Source organism: Patella vulgata, chromosome 6 (assembly GCF_932274485.2).
Source record: "Patella vulgata chromosome 6, xgPatVulg1.2, whole genome shotgun sequence".
Taxonomy (NCBI): domain Eukaryota; kingdom Metazoa; phylum Mollusca; class Gastropoda; family Patellidae; genus Patella; species Patella vulgata.
In genome coordinates this window covers 5,702,983-5,728,131 of record NC_065884.2, presented here as the reverse complement: position 1 = coordinate 5,728,131, position 25,149 = coordinate 5,702,983, and the positions used below count along the sequence as shown (strand labels likewise).

Genomic DNA, 25,149 nt, shown 5'->3' with positions numbered 1-25,149 from the left:
TGCGGACTACTGGTAATTATCCGAGGGAGTGGTTTTTCTTAGCCTCGCCTCGGGCCACGACGTCTCTACAGAATAACGGGGCAGCTAAAAAGTGACTATTAATTTACTGATCACCTCGCTTGGACCCAAATCCAATCCCCTAACCCGAATGAATGTCTTGACTCGAAGTTAACCCCAGCTCGATATACCTTGTTTCGACCAATCATCAAGTTTTAAAGATCATACACTTTATTACAATAAATAAAAAGTATACAAATAATATAACACAGCGAAATAAGCATGCGACTATGTACACTTTATTACAATAAATAAAAAGTATACAAATAATATAACACGGCGAAATAAGCATGCGACTATGTACACGGGTAAAATATCCTTTTTAGTAGCGACGTTAACAGGAACTCTGCTAATCCATGTATAATCTTATTTGCAGAACGTCTCACACCTGTACCTAGGCAATTGATGTCTAGTACCTAGGCACTCACACCTTAAACGGGTAATACCTGCAACAAAAACTCTCCGAAGGAGACAAGGCACAAGGTCTAGTAGCCACATGCAGGGCCTAGCTGCAACCGGGTTACGCCGCATGTAATTAAGAGCCCGTCGGTGACTTCAGATAAGGCACTGGTGCTCAACAATTAAGTTAAGGTAACTAAAGGGGCTAATCCAATATGTACTTTACACAGAGGGATTGAACACGTGTGAATTTTAATATATATGCACAGTCCGAAACGACCACTCTCCTAATCTTCCTATCCTCGTCTTTCTTCTGTCGTAGACTGATGCACAATACTATTAACAATACCCTAATATCGGGCTCACGACAACTGCCCCAAAAGCGGTTTACAATAATCCAAGACACCAACTAGACACCTAGACACTGTCCACTACCTACCGATTCCGCTCCAATCTTCGCTCTACTGAAAACTTGCGTTCCCGCTAGTTTTCATGTTCCTGAAGCAACGGTATACTAGTTTCATATCATGCAAGTTCTTGTCAAATACATACCTGAACTCAAAAACTTTCAGTACTGTTTACCGAAAAACATTCCACACCCATTTCAAACAGAAACCTCAAAGAAGTCAGAGTTTGAGATACTTGATCTTTTGGATAAGTCTGAGAACAAATCTTCAGAAATGATACACATATTGGAACACATCCATGAAAATTTTATAGCTCAAACTGAAGATTCTACTAACGTAGCCAACAGAATTGTCTTTGGTGGTGATTGTCTGACTAATGAGAGGGCGTATGCTGCCCAAATGGCAATGCTTAATCATGATACTCAGAAAGACAGATTAACAGGAGTAATTCACAGACCAGAGGGTCTTCATCGTATGATGAACCTTTGCTTGGTATTTTTATTCCCATTTAGAGTTCAACAGTTCATAGTTTTGGTTTATGTTTACCATGTTCAAGGTTTGCATTTTCAAGTTTAATTTTCATGTTCGGGGCCATTCAAAAATTACGTAATACTGTTCTACAAATAGGACAATGATGAAGAGTTTTACGAGTGCCTAGTGGTGAGATTAGAATGATGAAGACAACGTTGGTTTGGCGCTTCCTCAGTTTGGTACACCAGTGATTGTAGTACCCGAACGCAATCTCATGTTGAAGTTGGATAGTGCCAGGGTTTTGAAATACTGATAATTTGTCAAATTAAATTATGTTGATAGTATCCATATCACGAGGTAGTCCATAATGAATGATTTGCTGGACACCTCGGAAATTCACTCCCATTCCAGCAACATTCGTGCAGATCAACACACGAATATTGCCATTTTCTAAGTTCATATCCTCTCTTATTGATGCCTTTACATAATCTTTTGTTTCGCTGTGATACATATTGAATAAAGTACTCTGACGACCAAATCGTTCAAGGAAATAAATATATACCTTTGCACAGTCATTAATCAATGTACCAAAAATAAGTGTTCTCGGATAGCTGTCTTTCTGTGTTTCAACATCATCTAAAAGAGGAGTAAAATAATCCTGTGCTTTTGATATATTTGAAATTTTTGCAGTGGATATTTTTATGTTTGTCCTATCTGGAGAATCCAAAATGGTTACACAGTCATTCAAACAAAGACTCTTCATTATTCGTTTTCTTTTTAATGGTGATGCTGTTGCCGTCAATGCCATGACAGGTACATTCAGAAAGACTGACCTCAACTCTCCTATCCTTGAGAAGTATTCACGGAATGGGTCGTTTCCTTCATGGCTCTCACCCCTGCAATAACAAGATTTTTAAAATGAAGAGTGTACAAAAACACTTACTATTGTTTTTATCAATTTTACCTAAACCATTTCGCATGTTTTTGCAAAAAATGAAAATGAAATGAATATATTAGTGTCACTTAGTCACAGGGAGAGAGGCGCCATCGACCGTACGGGTGACATGTAGGCTACCGCCTTAAGTTTGGTCGTACACAGTCAGATGTTGGTGGGGGGGGGGGTAAGGGGCCCCACGATTAAATTCTGCCCCAGGCCCCATAATATGTTAATGCGGCCATGGTTGTCCCCCCAGAAATATTGCTTCCCTGATTTTTCAAGGACATGTTATCGACAGGGGGTTCAAACACTAGCTAAACATTTTTGTGATGGCTTTCAGGGACAGACCTCTACATATATCATAGGACTACTATTGATCAACTGTTGCATCACACCCTCCCATCTGCAGACAAATTAATGACAATAATGGAAATATGTTTTTAAACGTTTTGTGTTATCCTCCGCAATTTTTACAACTATGCATGTATAAGCTTACTATTTGTTTTTATTCCGAAAAAAAAACTACCGGTGTCTAACAAAATATGAAAAACAGTTCAATTAGAATGCTTTTCACCTCAAATTGCCAATTAAATTATTAATCAACTTTTACCACTGCAAAACCGTGTGAGCTTCATCCACAACAATTAACTTCAAGGTTTCTTTAAATTCTGTAGTATAGAACTGTTTTCGAAGTTTGGTATCTCCTACAGCTATTTCTGGGCTTGTAAAAATAAACTTTACTGCTTTTACGTCGATATCTTCCTGCCCACTGTGGATCACTGCGCATCGAAAGCCGAAACCTTCTAATTTTTTCTTCTGTTCGTCCATGATAGAATTGAGAGGCTCGATGATGAGCACACAAACTGGATCTGACACTATAACCGGGACAGATTCATAAGAAAGCGATTTACCGCTTCCAGTTTTTGTCGGTATTCCTTTGAACGAACGCAAGATTAACATAACCGGTCATAATTAGACATAAAGACTCCAGATTCCCGAAATTGATACATACTTAACTATATTTACAGTTGGTGCAATGACATGTGATTATGACAGAAAATTGATTTACTACACACTAAGAAGTACAAGAAACAAGATTTTTTGCATGAAAAAGGATGGTGGAAATGGGAAAATCATATCAGATAAAGGTAGGAAAATCATATCAGTTAAAGGTAGATGTAATGTTTATCAGGCATTATATAAGAGCTAAGTCTCCCTAGTGTAGGTCTTTCTTGTGGGCCTTAAATGTTATATAAATTATTAATTAGACATGTATTAACATGACAAGACGTTTATCAACTCTTGGTGCCATTGGATTCTCCGATTTAAAGTAGATTAGAACGATTCGGTCATTTAATAATTTAATTTAATAATGGAGAGGCGAGGCTAATAGACACGAATGACCCAGTACAGTGGTTACGATCAATGCACGCATCTTGTTAAAACTACAACCATTGATAACTTCGCGCAAAATAAAGTAATTTGAATAAAATTTTCAATATATTCATTTTGCATTTCCTTTTTTGGAGCGGCAAAATTAAGGAATTCATTTGAATTATAATGATTGATACCTAATACGTCAATATACGAGGTGTCCTTTCGCGTCTATCTATCTGTTAAAATCAAAAATACGATCATGTTTTTAAGTACAGTGCGATTGGAGGCACTTGTCGGAGCTGTTCGGGAGCCATGGTAGCCAAAGTGAATAAGGCGCTGGCTCGAAATCAGTGTTGGCCGAGAAAGTTCATATGAAATTTCCGGCGTGTTTCCTCCTTTATAAATACACAAAGCCTGTAATGCGATAAATAGAAACAATCGACTATCCAGGTTCCAAATCCAATCGGGCTAGTGTATTATGAGAGACATTATATCCGGTCAGCGGCACTACAGCGTACTCTTATATCAAAGTCCAACTGCCAATGGTTATTTTACTTGCACGCCATTTGTTGTCTCATCCCAGGTTCTCCTGTACCACTGATAAAAAAAAGAAAACATTGAAAATTTCTCTCAAATTACTTTATTCTGAACGAAGTTGTCACTGTTGGAAGTTTGGACTAGAAATAGGCATCAACTATGTCTGCACCGTCTACGAGAATTGCCGATTGTTTGATTGACAGACGATAACTCCACCCACATATTCTCGATTCTAAATGGCAATAGTACTCTCGCCTGGCAGGCCTTTCATCACCAGTTTCCGGTAGTGACGTCAGCGACTACCGGTTAAATTAACTTGGTCAGCCATTTATTGATTTAATTTTAAATGGACGACTGTTTGAATCCAAGCTGCATCCAAGCCATCCGAGGGTCTACAGTGTTGATTTTGAACTTGTCATGTAAATAAAGGCCTAATTAAAGACTTAAAATAGGCAGATTTAGCTCTTGCATAACGTATGTTTAAGATGCTCTAATATTTGTCCATTATGTTTTTAAAGTCACAAATTTTATTCGATTTTGATGAAACTTGACCTTTGTGCCTGTCACGCATATTAGTTCGTATCTTCCTTGATTATGGCATTTTTAGCTTGTGGATCCTGTATAGGTCGCATTTTTTTATCTGATTTTCAAAATCGTTAACATATTTTATCGTTACATCCTGATGAAGGTTGTGTTTGAATTTCGTAAAAATCGGACCGAAATGGCCGCTGATTGAACGCAAAAAGTGTAAAAGTATGTAATTCTAAGGATGTCGACCCGATATTCCTGATATCTGACCGTAACTTAATGGATTATGGCCCCTGGTTATACAAAAATTCGTATTTTTTTTGCTTGTTCTCTATCCATCTCTTGCAAAATGTTGGCATATCTTGCCTGATAAGCACTGGTTTTGTTTTTCATATTATTTGACCCCACTAACAGTGGGCAGTGGATTCCTTTTGAAAAATATAACGGACCATTTTGTCTTTCATATCAGTCGATCCTTTAACTCAGTATATTAGCGTGGACCAAGAAACTGGAAACGTATACTATTCTTTGAAAGACGGATTTGGATATTTTTCTTACACAAAGAATTATAGAAAAACAGTTATTTCTACTAGCAATATGGGTGACGTTTATGATGTTGGATTCCACGGCAATGGACCTAATAAAAGGTAATATCATTTGGTGTAATTATTACACGTGCCCTTGGTTTTTCGTCACTTGTCAGACCCTCTGTACTGTACTAATGACAAGGTGAAACCGCGAGGGAAAACCCCGATGAACTTTCTCGGCCAACTCGGGGATCGAACATCGGATCTCTGGGTTAAACACTGAGCCACCGCGCGTCCAACTTGTAAACTGTGTTTGGTAGATTAAGTTCAAGGCATGTAACAATATGTCAATAACATTCTTTCAAAATAAAAAATGATCATTAGTTATCCGTGTGAAACTATGATCATTTACAGCTCGGTTGTACGCGCGTGGAGTACCGCACTACACGCCAACGAAAACCAGAAAATAGACCGAGGTCCTGTGTATACATTCGCGCGCACGTAAAAGATTTCTTGACAGTTGGAATTCGATATAAGAGTAGGCTAATTTCCCCCGTAGCACAATGTATGTTTCTATCTTTAGTTCTTTGAATGGCTATTTTACTTTCAAATTACCTAGACAAAACTACATTAATCGACAGTAGCAATCATTATTTTTAACATTGATGTGTTATGATTTATTTCAAGGTTTTGTTTCGGTAACAGCATCATCTAATTCAAAGATTTTCATGGTGGTTGGGATTGTAGCTGGTATCCTCCTCCTGCTTGCTTTACTAGCAGTCGTCATTAGAGATTACAAGATGAACGAGACGAAGAAACGGAATGCCAATAATTCAAACGAAACATTGGGACATCCTGGTACCCAAGACAAGCGCAAACAAAAGAAGACAAATGACCCAAATCGAAATGAAACACTGGAAGATTCTGTTATATATGATAATATCTTGGAAAACACAGCTGTTCAGCGTCACCAAGAAACAGTTTCATACGTGACTTTAATATAGTGCGTGGAACTGTATTTAACGCCCGTGTTCACAATTACGCGATATAGTAGTCACAAAGCTTACATAACTCTTTATACACTCACTGCTATGTTGTTACCGAGTTCGATCGTTAATCATTACTTAGGTAAATCTTTTATACATCCATTGCTTAATTTTCTCACACAGTCAGGGCGTTAATTATTTTCTAAAACATCACCACCTCCTTTATATGGCAATGCATCTATGTGATCTCTTTTATACACCCATTGCTATATTTTTCTCACCCAATCTAGTCGCATATCATTCTCTAAAACATCACCACCTTTTTAATATGGAAATGTGATCTATGTTCTCTGGATTACCATTAACTTTTTGACTTGATAAAAAGTCATATTTGCCTGTGTAACAGTTGAAATATATTTCCCGAGTAGAGTTGAATCAGTATCTGTAATCCTCCCAAAACGGCGAATGCCAAAAAAATAGAACTACCGGATAATTCACATCGGAACGAAGAAATGCTATTTGCTGATAATACCAGAAGGCGTCTATTTTAAATGTCATTTAAAGACATTTCTTCTCTTCACTTAATTCATGAAATATTCGCTTATATGTGTTTCTTTTTTTATATTGTATGAAAATAATAATCGTCTTTCGCGAATGTCACAATTACAAATTCTTTATAATTAAAAATTGGTTCCCAGAAAAGTATTTATCGGGTGTTTATTTCCAATAAAAGTATTTTGGTATATATGGAAAGTAGAGATATCCAATTTTACTAGAAGAATACTGGATTCCCTGAAAAACACTCATGGAGCGCATACAGGACAAAAATGTAAGGGTTTCCCTAATCAACAGCCCGACGATTAGGAATTTCTGCACGCGTGATGTCAAAGGTCACACGCGAACATTGAGTGCTTGATAAACTTTATGAAGAGTTAGACGTACAACACTTTCTGAGATAAAAATGACGGAAAAAGACGCGGATAGTGGATAATCCGAGAATTTAATTAGGATTCGATAATTGTAATAAATAGTAAGCGATTAAAGACAACATCGTCTTATGTATGCAATGAATTCTCTGACTTCCAAGAGAGGTAAGTCACGTGACGTAAACATGACCTGGTTTGATCGAATTTTTATAGCAGGACATTCCTTCGCAATTACAATGTTTGAGAAGGATTTTAAGCAAAGTTATGACAAATTAATTAGTTTGAATATGTTTTTAGTCCATATATACAATTAAATCACCCAGTTTGTACGCGGGAACCCATCTTTATAAAAAGACCTCATAAATTTGTTGTAAAGTGTAAGCCATTAAATATACAATCCTAAAACCACGTGTTTTGTCTTAACTGAAAGTGAGCCATCTAATCCATGGACCTTTAAGTCACCAATATAGGGATTCCAATTGCCAAAGGATCTTTTACGTACATGCCAATGTATATACGAGACCTCCGTTTTGTTCTGAAATAGTCGTCTACAGAACCCAATGCGTGTCTGAATGTTCTAGCCCTCACACCCTCATTTATAGGTGTCAATGAACTCATTTGACGTTGACCCCCAATATCTCGAAAACGCCCCAACGGTGGACTGATTACCACTCGGCATCGCATTCTACGCACAATTTTACTATAGAAAAATTGGGTCTGGTTTTGTGCCCATTTGATGGAACACCCCACCCCCCACCCCCCCACTAAGCCTCCAATCTATTTTATATACTGTGTAAGAAACCTATTATGTTTCCAATAATTATCACAGACATTTATAACAAAATTCACATCCAAAACAGAGCAAACGTCGTACGCTCTAAAGGATTAGAATTCCAGTGCTGTGACCAGTACCGTAATTTAATTTAAATCAGACAAGTCTTGTTAATCAAGATTACGAGAATAGATTTCGTTTAGATGTTCGTATTTAGGGCTAGCATCAACGTAACTTCTAAACTCACCAAGGCGACCACTAACCACTCGACACAAGCCAGGTGACTTCGGGACTAACATATTGTTCAATTTTTATTTCAATAATTCGCTTGCGATAGGGGTCTTTAGCAGTAGGAGGAAACCGGAGGACAAGCAACCCTACTCCTTGTCGCGTACAAGCGGAAATTAAAACCACGCCACTTGACACAATGACAGACCGTCTGATCCAAGACGCACGCAAAGAAAACCCACGAGGAAGGACAGGTGACCCTACTGCTTGTCACGTACAACCGGGGAATCGAAACCACGCCAGTCAACTCAATGATAGACCTTATGATACAACGGGCACTCGCTAACCTTTACAGTTAAATAAAATTAAATTTCACAATCTTGTGGTGGCGCTAAGTTGCCACGGGAGTGAGTTTAAAAGATCCACTCAAAGCCATTAAAACGCAATGCCAAATTCAAAGCTTATTTACTGCAAGAACTTTTAACAAATGTACATAACAATTGACAAAATCGAGATAACAAGCATCTGTGGATAATTTCATGAAAGAATTCACTACAAATGCACAAACCCGAAACGCCAGAGAACCATGAAACAAAGGAGGGGTCAGGTGAAGTCAATATCGGGTATGTCCATCCTGAGCTTTTACACATGTCTGAAGTCGCCTTGGGATGGACTGGCACAGATGTCTGACTCGCTGTGGGATTGTTTGCCAATGATTTTGGAGTGCCTGTTCCAACTCTGCAACAGTTCGTGGTGGCCCGGCTTGAGTTTGAACCCGTCGTCGAAGTTCACCCCAAAGGTGTTCGATCGGGTTCATGTCGGGAGACATAGTGGGCCAATCCATAACACGGACATGATGATTGTTCAGAAAGTCTCTTGTCAACCTGCCAGTGTGTGGTCGGGCGCTACATGCTGAAAGACCATCTGTCGAATGGAAGCAACACCGGACGAAGGATGGCGTCAACATAATGTTGAGCGTTGAGATTGCCTTGGATCACCACCAACTGGGACCTGAAGGTGACGTTGATAGCGGCCCAAACCATGACACCACCTCACTCTAAACGTTCCTTTTCCAGCACGCAGTTACGAGCAAGGCTTTCATGTCGACGTCGGTAGATACGGTGACGTCCATCAGGAAAACTGAGGTTGAATCGGGATTCATCCGAGAAGATGACATTTCGCCATGGTGTGCCATAAGATAGGAAAGCCCAAAAAAACATTCACCAGAAATATTTCACGAATTAGCCAGGTATTTTTAAAAATCCAACGCGTAAAGAAGAGACTTTTTTTCATGGCTTCATTCATAAATGGGTGTCTATTTCGGGCGAATGTTTGCTTTCTGCAGCGCACGTGCGACCCCGGGGCTGAAAAGTTTTCATTCGAGACTTCTGATCAGTGGTGATCATGGTGACAAGAGAAGGTTAAGAGTTTTATTAGCAATATATTCTCTCCGGGTGTTGGCCATGAAAATTCATCGGGATTTCCAGGCGTGGTTTCCCCATGGCAATGCTGCAGGACGGGACGAAAAACCGAGGTCACGTGTACACATTAGTGTTGGATTTTGATATAAGGGTAAGCTGTGGCGCGGCTGTCTAGGCAAAATGACAAAATGTCCCTCATAGCACACTGCATGGCATATACCCGTAGCCCAGTCGGAGCAGGACAGTAGGACGTTAAGTCCTATTCTGTTCCATTTCATTTCATTCCACTAACCAGGAGACCAATGGCATTTAACAGGCAGCTAAAGCATCCTGTCATTCGGGTGAGACGAGAAACTGAGCTCCAGTGTATACCATTAGACATACGTTAAAACGTCTCCTTACAGTTTGAAAACGATATAAGAATAGTAAAGTCGCTGTCCGGGCACACATTATCTCATAGTACACACATGCGTCTTCATTCGTCTGATCGGAGCAGAAATGTAGGCTGTTAAACATCATTGTATTTCATTTCATTTCACAGACTTCATTATCGTCGCAAAATGTTAGGACGCTAGACCCCATTTTATCTCATAACGAACTACATGAAGTAAGCTCGTTTTCATTATCCTTGTTGGTGCAAAAAAGAAAGGTGTTAAACTTCGTTTCATTTCATGCCTTAAAATCAAATAATCGCTAACACTGTGCTCAATGCACTGCTTCAAATGTACAGTCTCGGAAGCACAGAATCTCAGTTTTCAACATACGGAGGAGGGTGTGGGTAAGCATTTGAACAAAATTTACTGGATAATCATCCACATAAAAACAAACTTCCGGTTACGCATGTGCAATGAAACTTTTCAACTAAAGTCAAAAAGGAGTTGAGTCCCTTCCCGAAATAAATCTCATAATTCATGCATTATTATCAATAAACATGAATCGAGGCGAAGACTTGGGATTAATTTCTACCATACATGAGCCTTAAAGAAAGAAATTTGGAGTATTGAACAAGACTAATATAGTATGCAAATATTTTTCAGAGAGGACAATTCTCAATTTAATTTCATGGGCGTCGACATCTTGTCTTATGCCTATTGCCGGCCTTATTACGCTTTGAAAAAAAAGTAGATTTTGCACCTGATAACATGAAGGGCCAACAAATCTAGTCAATGACCCAGTTTTTCCCAAATGTTGACACCACATCCAGACTAATATTCGTAGAATATCTGTCTGAATGATCGAGACCATCGAATGTCGGACATTACTTACATCAATTAGCGTTCATCTGTCATAACGAGATAACGGAAAATGCTATGTTAAACATACTGGCGATTAAAAATAAACATCTATATATTCGATATAAGAGTAGGCCGTAGCCCGCTGCCCGGGCAAAATTTCCCTCATAGCACACTGTATGGCGTATGCCCGTCTTCATTAGCCCAGGTTAGGAGCAGAACAGTAGGACGTTAAGCCCCATTTCATTCATTACATCTATATAATAGCTTTTATTGAACATTGTAAAATATAAACTCTTAATAATATAATATATGCATACACATTATAATGATAATTGGAGTAGATTTCTGATATTTCTAGGCGGTTTATTAATAGTTTTTTTACTTGCCATTTACGAGTATTGATTGATGTCATAACAGTGCAGCCAAATTGGATAAAAATCGACAGTTGTTCAGCTAAGTTAGATTATACGATGAAAAAAGGGTGGCACCGAATTGCTTGAACGAATCGCTTTGCACTTCAAAATCCATTAAATGTGCATGAAATCAGCCGTTCGTCAAACTCATCCAATTAACGGATTTTGATTTTCTTAATGATATTTTCAATTATCACCTTCGTTAGCCATGCCCCGTAGATAGCGTGGTATTACATTTTGTTGACTGTATGGTGAAACTTAGAAACACTCCAAGATAATGTATATAATCAATTAATGGAAAAGTTGGTGCTTTTAAACTATTAAAATAACCTGAATTTGGGTAACATAAATGCTGTGTTACAATCGTGATTAGAAACTTTTCGGTTTTGAATCATCGAAAATGTGATTACATTTCGTCAAAAATTACTAATACGTAAAGTAATCGTTGTCGAAAGAATACATATTGCCTATGACGTCCATAGCAACCGTGAAGATAATTTATCACATCAGTAAGCATCGTGAATCCATCACATCGGTAAACATCGTCAATAGAATCCACCACGTTGGTAAACATCGTCAATAGAATTCATTACATCGGGAAACATCGCGAATATAATTCATCACATCGGTAAACATCGTCTATATAATTTATCATCGTCCATATAATTTTTTACATCGATAAACATCGTCAATAGACTCCACCACATTGGTAAACACCGTGCATAGAATTCATTACATCGGGAAACATCGCGAATATAATTCATCACATCGGTAAACATCATCCATATAATGTATCACATCGGTAAACATCGTCCATAAAATTTATCACATCGGTAAACATCGTGAATAGAATTCATTATATCGGTAAACATCGTGAAAAGAATTCATCAAATCGGTAAACATCATCCATATAATTCATCACATCAGTAAGAATCATGAATATAATTCATCATATCGGTAAACATCGTCTATACAATTCATTACATCGGTAAACGTCGTCAATATAATTCATCACATCGGTAAACATCGTCAATTTAATTTATCACATCATCGGTAAACGTCGTCTATAGAATTCATCACATCGGTAAGCATCGACAATATAATTTATCACATCATGAATATAATTCATCACATCGGTAGACATCGTCAATATTATTTATCACATGATCGGTAAACATCGTCTATAGAATTCATCACATCGGTGAGCATGGCAATATAATTTATCATATCGGCAAACATCGTCGATCGAATTTGTCACATCATCAGCAGAGTTCGTCACTTATGTTAGCATCGCCATCATCTGGCAATGTGTATTTTATCTTTACCGAACATAATATCTGTTCTACACGCATATTTTCTACCTTCTTCTAACAATGAACCTTCGTGTAGAATATCATGTTGGAAAATCAATGCAGCTCCTGAAAAAAACACAAATTTAGCTAATAAAAATTCCAGTAATTCAGGAAAATGAAAATGAATATTTTCTTCTAGCTTAATCATGTCAGGAAAACTTTTTCTAATATTTATTTATAGATTTATAATAGTATTATTAATACATGAATTTATAATAATATTTGAGTGCCATTTAGCAATCGGAACACACATTAACAGAACACAGTTTTTATGGAAAACAATGACTAGTTTTATTCAAAAAGCACAACGTTTCGACAAATATCCTCTTGTCATTATCAAGCACAGTGGCATTTAGTAAACTTCACTTGAATATATATGAAATACATAGTGAAACCATTTACAAAGACTGTTATTTTATTCTCTGTATTGACCCCAAGATTACTAAAGGTCATAACGACAAGAGGATACCTGTCGAAATGTGCTTTTACAATAAAATCAGTGAGTGTATCCCATAAAAACTGTGTTCGGTTAATGTATTCGATTGAGACTTCTGACGTATTTCGTCGTACATAACTGATTTGAAATTAGAGTAAAAACGGAAATGATTGGTAATCTCTAGCGTCTGGTTATCCCAGTCTAAATAGTATTTATTGCGCATGCTCTCCAGATAAGAATATGCCGTCACCGTTCGCCATGACTTGCATTGTGGTATATGTCTAGCCTCGATCTTCGAGTCCCTTGTTAGAAATGAGACTGAAACGCATTATGGTACACAGAAGAACATCTTTTCCCGGTAAGATCACAACATCAATGTTGATTTAAACCGACAAATAAATCGTGTTTTCCATGTCGAAGACTTTGGATGATACTGAGTTAGAGACTTGGCTACCTTAAAGCTTTATGATTTTATGATGCCACAAATGAAGATTTTTTCACCTGATATTTCTCTAATCACATTATATAATATCTTTATCTTTTGTAATTGGGGAATATGTAATAATATTAGATGTACCTGTTTTAGGAACAAATTCCACACGTTCACCAGTTGTCTCAGATATAAAAGTTGTTGAGCCCCCTTTAAAACCCTGAAAAAACAGTATACAAACATAGTTACTATGGTAACAAATTCCACACGTTCACCAGTTGTCTCAGATATACAAGTTGTTGAGCCCCCTTTAAAACCCTGAAAAAACAGTATACAAACATAGTTACTATGGTAACAAATTCCACACGTTCACTCGTTTTCTCAGATATAAATGTTGTTGAGCCCCCTTTAAAACCCTGAAAAAACAGTATACAAACATAGTAACTAAGGTAACAAATCCCACACGTTCATTCGTTTTCTCAGATATAAAACCCTGAAAACCAGTATACAAACATACAATTAGTTACTATGGTAACAAATAAAGACTGTAAAGACTTTTGTGCAATTCATAAAACCCCATGAGTTGCTTGGCGAAGCAATACAAAGATTTCTGGTAATATGGCCACGTATAATAACAATTTACTTGTAATGATGGCCACGTATAATAACAATTTACTTGTAATAGTGGCCACGTATAATAACAATTTTCTTATAATAATGGCCACGTATAACAATAATTGTCTTGTAATAATGGCCACGTATAATAATAATTGTCTTGTAATAATGGCCACGTTGAATAATAATTGTCTTGTAATAATGGCGACATTATGTATAATATGCCCATTACAACATGCAGATCGCTTCGATATGAAAATCAGTGACAAAATATGGAAGAAATTGTCCCATCAGTTTATAAAACAATAGACGAGTTCCCAATGAGTTCAAACAAATGACAATAAATCCCTACGATAATAAACAGGAAAAGGAATGTCTATGACCGAGGTTTAGTTAAACAATAAACTATGTTTTTGTTCTGTAGTATATGGTTACTAGCTGTTCATAATTTGCGGGTAGGTACATGATAAACAAGGAACATTTATTCATTTGAATCAGTGTTTATTCGACTGTACATGGTAATACCGGGTAATGAGTGTTGTAGCTTATCGTGGCCCGTCTTCATTAGCCCATAAAAACGTTAAACCCCATTTAAATTCATTTCTTCTTTTTGTATATTTGATTAATAGAATTGTTCATTTGGATATAGGGAAAAATGGAATTATGGAGTAATCTCCCCGTTTACGGAGCAATGGATTGTTTTTGTTTTTGTGTATATAAGATTAGTGGAATTGCTGCAATTGTGGAGTTATCTCCCCGTTTAGGTTTACGCTCTTGATTTTGTAAATCTGAGTATAATTGTGCATACCTATTGAGAACATATTTGATGGAGAGAAGAACAGTTTTATTGCTGGTTTGGATACTTTTTTAATACTAGGCTTTATGATGCAGAAAATTATTTGGTGTTTCTACGTTGTTGCCAAAACATTAAACGAAATATAAGAATTGAATGGCGTTGGCATAGTTAGTGTTTTGAGTAAGACGGTTTTACTCTTATTTTGTTTACAGCAAAAGTACATCGTGGTTGACTTATTTCGTCTAATTAGTAAAATAATATGTACCTGATCAGATATAATAATTGTGTAGCAATAATGTTTTCATTAAGCTGATAGTAGTGATAGTTGAAAAAACCGTCAATCAGTCAGGAGGTAATTGGTAGTTGACTAGCTAACCGTATATGGACAGTTTGCTTGACCTGCCTGTGTTTTTGTTACCCCTAAGCGATCGCCATGTTTGTTCTACAAATTGAAAACAAGTATGGCGTGCGGTTGTTTAGGGAGTTAACTTTTCTTTTATTTAATTATTTGTGTAGTTTTGTAATCGGAGTTCAATTTTAAGGGAAAACATCTATAGACGTTTAGAATTTAGCGCGTTAATCACAGAGTTATCTACAAACGTAAACGAATAAGACAGGAACCATTCTTAGAGTAGTTTTGTAGGTTTTCAATGGCTGCTTGCTACTGACAAGTCTTGGTCCCTTCAAATTTAAATTCAAAGTAATAAACCAGCGAGGGAAAATCGTTTAGTGGTTAGACTGAGAAACAGTGTAGTGGTTAGGCCGTGCAGTCATAGAACCTTTCATAGTCGGCTGTCAGTAAAGAGTCGAGGTAAACACCGCTGTCCTGTGCGCATGCCTGACATCATTAGCCCGATTGCTAGAAAAGCAGGATGTTAAATTCTATTTCATTCAGGGCATTTTGTAAGGAATCTGGACACAGATCACCAAGCTATTTTTAGTTTTCCTCTCCCTTTTCCTTTTTCCCCCTTTTGCATGGCGATTTTTGTTGACTTTTTGGTGTAGAATCGAAGAAAAGGGTTTGAAAATACATTTTCTGTCAGGTTTTGGTGAATATTCATAATTTTGATGCGGAAGGATACAAGAGTTGAGAGGTTGGTTAGGTTGAAATGTAGGGCCTGAATATGCATGTTTACTTGTCTCTACTTCCAGCTTGTGTATCTCAAGTTTTTCCTGAAGAACCTCATACGTGCTTTTGGGCAAGTGGTTGCCACATGTTGCTCCATCTGTGGATGAAAGCGTTCTACCCAACGAAAATTTGGGAAAAAGTTAGAGCCGGTCTAAGATACGAGAATTAACATTGGAGTCAATGGGGAAATCTTTAGTGATCTTTGGCCATCTGAAGTACTGGGGGGAGCTGTGTCCCCCAGGGTGTTTTATATCCAAAATAACGATCCTAGAGACCAAAGAGATAAATACACCGTGGTTTGTATCTAAAGATAAAACCCGAAGAACTGAAAAATACCTCATTTAGATAAAGTTGTAAAGTTATCAAACTTTTTTCTCCATTATCTCGTTCATAAATTCCGTCATAATGTGGTTTAAAATATTCTCCTGGATCATATCTTAAAAATCTCAATCTGTTAAAAACATAAATATAAATAAAGATTAAATTATTAATGAAAGTGGTTTAAAATATTCTCCTAGATCATATCTTAAAAATCTCAGTCTGTAAAATAATTTATTTTATTAAGAATAAACTCCTTACATCCAAATCGGGTATTGTAGGCAATGGTTTCCTTTGTTTCTTCACATTTGTTTTATTTACCAAAGTTTTGTATTGAAGACATGGATACGTCATCAAGCAACATTTTGGCGGTGCATTTGCGTGTGTTTAATGACTATAACGTCATGTTGTTGATCACCGCCTATCAAATTATTTTAGACGGCGTGGAACAAATACAGTGGCGTGAAGAGAGAGAGAGAGAGAGAGAGGTGGGGGGGGGGGGTCATCTCCACTCGACACAAACTAGGACATTTCGGGACTTACATGTTTAATTTTGATTTCAATAATTCGCTTGCGCGTAGGGGTCTTTAGCAGTGGGAGGAAACCCGAGGACCCCAAAAACCCACGAGGTTGGACAGGCGACCCTACTCCTTGTCACGTACAACCGGGGAATCGAAACCACGCCAGTTGACACAATGTCAGGCCTTATGATACAGCGCGCACGCCATCACCAGACCCTTGTATGGCACTTAATCTTTAAAATTGTCCCCTCCGCTTCTAGGGATCTATATCAACACGCTGATGTAGAATGAAGAAGTTCACTTATAAATCTAAGCCATACCTTTCGTTTAACCCTAAAACTGGATAACCTTTGAACTCAGAAGCGACATATTTTTGAACACGACCCCAGAGTACGTCAGCTTGTTCTATGGAATCCCAGATACATCGAGTGTTATTTCTTACGCTTGTTTCAAGAATTTGTCTGAAAACATAAATTATTTTATCATTAATATATTGTATTGTTATTAAAGTAATTGTATTGCAAACCTGCAAATACAAACAAGACAAGGCAAAGCATTTGCGTTCCTAGTTCCTATCGCAAAGTTCTATCCGGAGTTTGGAAAAAATAAAATTATCTCGGTTTTCATTATTCTTAAAGATGAAATATAAGTATTTAGAAAGCCACTGGGTTACTAGCCAGACGGTCCGGGATTCGATCCCTATTGTGTCCGGAATAGTGTGGTACCCCTTTGTAAGTGGAACAGGGTGGAGATCTAGCGGAGAATGGGATGAAGCGTTGGCGAAAACTTTGACTCAACACAAACTAGGTCATATTTTTTCAATATTTCGCTTGTGCGGAGACTCTATTACAGACCTTATGATCTAAAGCGCATGTTTAATGCCATACTTTTCCGCACCATCATGGCCAACAAAGACGCACATACGCAAGGGAATCCTCTATTGGGTAAACCTTTCCCGGTCAGCGGCGCTACTACAATATCAAGGATTCTTTTACGTGCACACAGAGGAGTACACGAGACAGACTAGGCGCTGTTCCTTGCCAGACCTTCCGCCAGGCACCACTGACAGGAGAGATAACCACTCGGTAGAATCCCGGGCAACTTTCCCGAACAACGTCCAACATGGGGCTCAATCGTGGTTAGTGAGTCAGCGCCTTACTCACTGTGCCACCGTGACTCCCGACCGTCGACAGGGTTTACTGACATGTTAAAGATATTAAAGAATCAAACTTACACGCCGCTTCCAATATTTAATAGAGCAGCTTCATATCCCATCTCTTCCGTCTTATCAATAAATTCTTTACATTCCTGTCAATATCATTAATAACTCATTATAACCTTATCTAAAGCAATAACCAACGCTCGTACAATATTATTGATTTATTCAGAGAGAGAGAGAGAGAGAGGGGGGAGAGAGAGGGAGGGAGAGAGAGAGAGGGGGGAGAGAGAGAGAGAGTAACATTTCGGGACTAACAAATGGTTTAATTTCATTTTAACACTTCGTCTGCGTGTAGGGGTCTTATAGCGGTGGGCGAAACCGGAGGACCCGGAGAAAACCAACGTAGGTGAACAGGCGAGCTTACTCTTGTCAGGTACGGTCTGGGAATCAACAACACACAACTTGACTCAATGACAGACCTTATGCTTCCCTCCCCTCCCCTCATCCCATCCCCACCCGCCACCATATTCCGAAATAACGTTTAGACCAATACTCATGCTCAACCAAAAACCCTAAGATTTTCTGGGGCAAAGCGCCCAGAAGCCTTTATGTCGCTCACCCCTTTGTTAGCTGTCCCGGGCAACATCCTGTTCGGAAATCTATGCACCCCATCCGCCCTTAATCATTGGTCTTGTCTACACCTGTAGTTATAATATAAATGAACAACCTGTAGATATAATTCATATGATCTACCTGTAGATATAAATTAAACGACCTACCTGCGGTGTAAGCACGTTGTATAAGCCAAAAGCTAAGCTATCTTTAAATTCACCAGGTAACTTGATATCTTGTTTAACAATGGATGCCATGTTGAATAATCAATCGACATATAAACACAATATCTTGATGACTGTACACCGAATGTTCTATTAAAACCTCTATTTAATAAACCATATCATAAACCCGATACCCTCACATTGTTGATGACTGCACAACGAAAAGTCCATTAAAACCGCTATTTCATAAACGATATCATAAAGCCGATACCCTCACAATGTTGATGAGTATACACCGAGAATTCTATTAAAACTGCTATTTCAAAAACTATATCATAAACCCGATACTTCCACACTGTTGAATAATTGGTACTTCCTTATGGTTTTTAAATCGGATACTACTTTTACTAATACTAATATAGTACAGTATTCATAGCATATCATACCTTCAACTGGTATAGTGTCATATTGTTTATGTAAATATACACATATATACATGCATATAGCTTATGTACATACATATATACATACATACATATATACATACATATAGCTTATATGTTGTCGATATACCTGTAATATAGTATAGTATTTATAAGCATATCATACCTTCAATGTCATTATATTGTTTATGTACACACGCACATATGTATACATCTAACCTATATATATATCAGTTACCTGTTGTCGAATTACCTGTAACAGGTTAAAATATACTAATATTCACAGTTGAGCACCTTTAACCCGTGACGTCATAATTCAAAGTCCTAATCGATAATCCAAAAACAATGCAACAAATGTACACTAGTATAGTTAATACAGTGTGGTTTCTTTTCTTTAAGTTCACCTGAAAACGTTCAATGTTTATACGTGTTTACTGACAACGTGACTAGTATCATGTTCTATTTATAGTACTGTCAGTCGTCATAGTCTATTTATAACATAGTTGTCAATATATTTGAAATGAAAAGTGTTTAACGTCCGCTTCCACCGAAGGTGATATCGCACACGATGTAGAGAAGGCGCCCCTATCTCCAAACCACAGACAAAGGGGTGTACAGACAAAAGCGTGTTCGATCATCGGCAATTTCTGGCGTGGTTTCCACGTGTCTGTGGTGCAGCTGTCTAGTCATTCGGGTGTGACGAAAAACCGAGGTCCCGTGTATTTATTGGAATGCCCGTCTTCATTAGCCCAATCGGGGCAGCACAGTGGGACGTTAAACCCCATGTCATTTCATTTCGTAATTAAACAATTGTGAAACAGGAAATCAAATAACTGGGTGGATAAATCTATGAAGATTCTCTATTCTCTCTGGGATCTTACATAAAACATAATTAATGGGATTATTTAATTTATTTTATTATAAACGTTTTAGGTTTAGACATGATCTAGCATGGATTGTTCATTATCATACACACGACATCTTTACCTATTAACTTTAATGATAAAAATGATACATGTATAAACTAATAGACAATGATTAACATAAACTAATAGACAATGATTAAAACAATATATGTATAAACTAATAGACAATGATTAACATAATACATGAAAGACAACGAGAAAGAGAGAAATGGGGTTTAACACAAACTAGGTCATTTTGGGACTAACACATGGTTTAATTTCAATTAAATAATTCGCTTGCGCGTAGGGGTAGGTTGGACAAGCGATAAAAGACAACTGTTAACAAAAGCGAAATATAGACATACTAAATAAACAGCGTTTTATTTTCGTTTCATATATTAAGGAACATTATGACAAAAGGAATAGGGACCTACACAACTATTATTAACAAAGACAGTGCATATCAATCACTATCTTTACCGAACATAATACCTCTTCTACACGAGAATTTTATCTTTACCGAACATAATATCCGTTCTACACGAATATTTTCTACCTTTTTCTAACAATGAACCTTCATGTAGCATATCATGTTGAAATATTAGTACAGCTCCTGAAACAAAATCAGGAATAGCTTCAGCTCCGTGTACAACCAGATGATATCAGAATAAGTATTATTTTCTTGTAATCATGTTGTTTATCATTGGTGTATTATTTTGAAGATTACATGACGGGTAGTATTATTTTTAATTTTAGAACTGTCTCGATTGTGAGGTGGGATTGACCGAAAATGGTTAATTTGTTTCTTCTAGAAAGGAAACGCGTTATATAATCTGTATCGCTGATATGTCAGTAATCGCCAATCACGTCTATTTTCAGTCGTCTGTGAATGAAAACATAACATCGTATATATTTGGAAATTGTTTATGGATGGCGAATCACTATCTGAACCGGTCGCCTTTTCTTGTGGAATGCCCCATAGGTCAGTTCCGAGCTGAGCCTATACACGGAATCCATTGGAGAGATACTAAGCCAACAGTCTATAAATCACTAGTTGAATGCTGATGACTCCCAGTCTGTTGACAGTTTACTTTCGTCAGTTAAATTTGTTGTCTGAAAGTAAGTGTCAGTGGCGTTAGCCTATGGATGACCAAAAACATGCTGAAACTGAGGTGAGACCGTTTTGTTTGGACCTCCAGCGCATCTTAACAACGTTAGTTGGTTATAGTCCTAACATACGTACTGCGAGTTAGTTTCTAAATAGTTTACCTGTTTTAGGAACAAATTCCACTCGGTCCCCTGTTCGCGAGGATAAAAATGTTGTTGATCCACCTTTAAATCCCTGTAAAATATACGTACACAAACTGCGTCTGAATTCAGGAAACATATTTTTGGGGTAAATTTACTGTAGCAACGAATGAATATAAGAAGGAATGAAACTCTTTACCAAAATGTGGGGATCAATCGTTTCATTATATATATCCAACATATTAGTGTCTCAAATCTCAAATCGTTACACATTGGTTCACCAGATGGGCGAAACGACGTTGCTGTACAAGTTGGGGGCCGTTTGTTACAAATTGTGACAATAGTGATTTCGAGATTATAGGTTTACCTCATTTAGATAAAGTTGTAAAGTTATCAAACTTTTTTCACCATTATCTCGTACATAACATCCGTCATAATGTGGTTTAAAATACTCTCCTGGATCATATCTTAAAAATCGCAATCTATAAAAAACAAAAATATAAATAAATATTAAATTATTAATGAAATGAAACGTATTACAGTTATTTATTTGTGACAGCATTGTAGAGGTATTTCAAGAACGTGCTCGACTCCTACTTCCCCAAATACAATCGTTTAATTTAAATTAAAAATAGATCTTGTACCTTTCGTTTAATCCTATAACTGGATAGCCTTGGAATTCTTTACAAACATAATCTTTAACACGATTCCACATTCTTTCAGCTTGTTCCTTCGAATCCCAGATACATCGAGTATTATTTCTGACATCTGTTTCAAGAACCTGTCTGAAAATAAATATATATTTTACTAACCTGTTATATTTTGTTATAATTATTACATTTTATAATTCTTATTTCATTTTATAATTCTTATTTCATTCTATTTTTATTACTAGATTTTATATTTTTATAACACTTTATATATTTATTATATTTTTATAAAAACACTTTATATATTATAGTCTTATTATAGCATTTTATATTTATACTATTATATTTTATATTGTTTTTATTATTACAGTTAGCTAACACACGTATATGTAGGCCACGTTTAACCATCACATGATCTCATACGATATCCCCTAATCGTTTAACAAACAATGGAACTTAGCCTGGGAACGGAAAGTAGCTGGCAGTCAGGACAGGTGAGTGGGCGACGGTGCACCATGTATCTGATGTAGATTTTTATCATCAACCTGTTTTATTCTATAAAGAAGTGACTGTTCAATCTCTAATAGCGAATGCAACTTACCCATAACCGTCATTTATCAAAGCAGGTTTATATCCCATCTCTTCTGTTTTTTCAATCAATTCGTTACATTCCTGTCAATATTATAATAGTGTAATACTTTATATATATAGGTTTATTAAGTTTTAAAATATACTGTTCCGTGCAGTGCTTTTGCGTCTTTACAAATGACTAAGAGCAAGATTTGAGTTAATTAGGTGAGTGAAGTCTGAATATCTTGTGAGTTATCCAAATAAATATCTTAGACCATAGGTATCCATCATCTCGTCCTGATATAACGAATTATGGCGAAATCAAATATATTTCCTTGAGTGAAGAACAGAGTCGGCCTTTACAACCATGGTATAATACATAATGTGCCGGGCAACTGGAACGTGCGGACTGGAGACTAACGGTGAATACATATGATATACACTTACCTGGGGTGTAAAAACGTTGTGTAAGCCAAACGCTAGACAACCTTCAAACTCCCAGGGTAACTCGATATCTTCCTTAATGATGGATGCCATAATGAATATTAAACATATAAATATAAAATTTCTTGTATCGATTATTGATAAAGCTATTTTTCTGATCAGGTTATTCTGGTGTCATGTATCGAAATACCGATTACCGTCTTCTTAAGGTTTATATATAGGCCTTGTTCAATAGGAAGGTCGGGTGCGTCATCAACCTATGTCGGCACAACAAAATTTATAATAGTTTCACTATAGCTCATGTTCTCATTCGATTTTATAAGACCAATCAAACGTTCTTCCTGTTTGACGTGACAATATACCGAGCCTACCCGAGCTATAAAAAGGGTACTTAGAAATATCAGAACAATAGCTTGATATCGCTATTTAAACGAAAGTTGAGATGTTAAATATTTTACATCTGAATATAAGATTTCCTTCGTATTTCAATACATATAGCAATCGTGTCGCCGTTTTAGAATGATGTGGATTGAAGTCACTGCTGGGGCTCCTCTAGAAATAGAGGCCCCGAAGTTTAAATTGCACTTGTTGTGTATAGATCCACAGTTATCAATTTAACAACAGAAGACTTTTATAGTTCAAACGCGTCCTAAGTCCGTGTTCATATAATACAACACTATTCGTAATAGTCTAGTTAATAGCTAGTGTTTTCTTTGTTCAAAAAGACCTATTGACATTTCTTCCTGTTGGACGTTTACAAAAAAATACCGACAAAGCAAGTATAAATCCATGAGGTGAAGAAAGAAATATTCACACCAATAGAAACCATTGTCGTTAACAGAAATGACATACAATTTCCACTGTTCTGCTCCGACTAGGCTAATGACGACGGGCATCCGCCATTGTAATATCGGGGGGAATTGTGCCCGGAGAGCGGCGGTATGGCCTAGTGTTCTTTACACGGTACACGGGACCTAGGTTTTTGGTTCAACTGGACGACTATACTTTGTCCCTAATACCACTAGCTAATGTGTTGTTTGTTCAATAATTCCTATTAAAATGTCTTCCTTCACAGAGTATCGATGGGACTCAAGCTTCCCCCAACATTCAACACAAACTAGGTCATTTCGGGACCAACATATGGTTCAATTTTATTTCAATAATTTGCTTGTGCATAGGGGTCTTTACCTGTGGAAACCGTAGGGCCCGGGAAAACACACGGGTTGTACAGGCTACCTTACTCCTTGTCACTTACAAGCGGGAAATCGAAACCAAAGCATTTAACTCAATAGCAGACCTTGCGATCTAACGCGTTAACCTTTCGCCCCCTCCCATCCATTGTAATCGAAATGGATAAAGTATATAAACCATGTCCTGAGATGGGTATACTTGGCATTGCGTTGTAACCCTCGGGCGCCGAGTTAATATGTGATCTAATACTTTAAATATTGCTTTATTTTCAATATCAGTAACAAATATAATTGATGTACGATATTCATAACAGAAGTAACAAATATAATTCATATACTATATTTATAAAACCGGTATCCAATATAACCCATGCATGATATTTATAAAACTAATAACAAATATAATTCATGTACGATATTTATCAAACCAGTTACCAATAATTGTAACCCATGCATGCTATTTTATAAAACCAATAACATGTCTATAAAATATAACCCATATATTATAGATATCAAACCAATAACAAATATAATTCGTGTATGCTTTTTATCAAACCAATAACAAATATAATTCATGTATGATATTTATCAAATCAGTAGCAAATATAGTTCATGTATGATATATATCAAACCGGTAACAAATATAATTCATGTACGATATTTATCAATCAAGTAACAAATATAATGCGTGTACGACCAGTAATACATATCATAGTTCATGCAATTCAGATAGATTTATGTAATAACAGAAGTATTTGTAATACATGTGCTATACATGTAATAAATTAATAATTTATATGCAATTCAAACACGAAATACACAGAATACGATATTCAACATACAACACCTTAAAAAAGTACATGTAAGTCATGCAGGATATTTAACATGCAGTAAAAGAATAAAATATTTGTAATCGCTGGACGATATTGTAAAATTTATTTATAAT

The 25,149-nt window shown here is 36.8% G+C and overlaps 3 protein-coding genes across 3 annotated transcripts; all 3 read right to left on the bottom strand.

Moving 5' to 3' along the window:
* Positions 1-1,659: 1,659 nt before the first annotated feature.
* On the bottom strand, positions 1,660-3,231 carry LOC130013126 (recQ-like DNA helicase blm-1). Its single transcript, XM_056101679.1, has 2 exons — positions 2,882-3,231; positions 1,660-2,230 (listed from the first exon to the last, which is right to left on the bottom strand). Exons 1-2 carry the CDS (start codon positions 3,229-3,231, stop codon positions 1,660-1,662), a joined length of 921 nt encoding a protein of 306 aa, XP_055957654.1.
* Positions 3,232-11,052: 7,821 nt separating this feature from the next.
* On the bottom strand, positions 11,053-19,951 carry LOC126824960 (uncharacterized). Its single transcript, XM_050554423.2, has 6 exons — positions 18,757-19,951; positions 18,053-18,126; positions 17,139-17,279; positions 16,316-16,430; positions 13,587-13,659; positions 11,053-12,639 (listed from the first exon to the last, which is right to left on the bottom strand). The coding sequence occupies exons 1-6, from the start codon at positions 18,844-18,846 to the stop codon at positions 12,518-12,520; spliced, it is 615 nt and encodes a 204-aa protein (XP_050410380.2). The 5' UTR covers positions 18,847-19,951; the 3' UTR covers positions 11,053-12,517.
* Positions 19,952-20,088: 137 nt separating this feature from the next.
* On the bottom strand, positions 20,089-23,284 carry LOC126824963 (uncharacterized). The gene is made up of 6 exons (XM_050554426.2): positions 23,017-23,284; positions 22,601-22,671; positions 21,994-22,134; positions 21,717-21,831; positions 21,371-21,443; positions 20,089-20,714 (listed from the first exon to the last, which is right to left on the bottom strand). The coding sequence occupies exons 1-6, from the start codon at positions 23,104-23,106 to the stop codon at positions 20,599-20,601; spliced, it is 606 nt and encodes a 201-aa protein (XP_050410383.2). The 5' UTR covers positions 23,107-23,284; the 3' UTR covers positions 20,089-20,598.
* Positions 23,285-25,149: the final 1,865 nt, after the last annotated feature.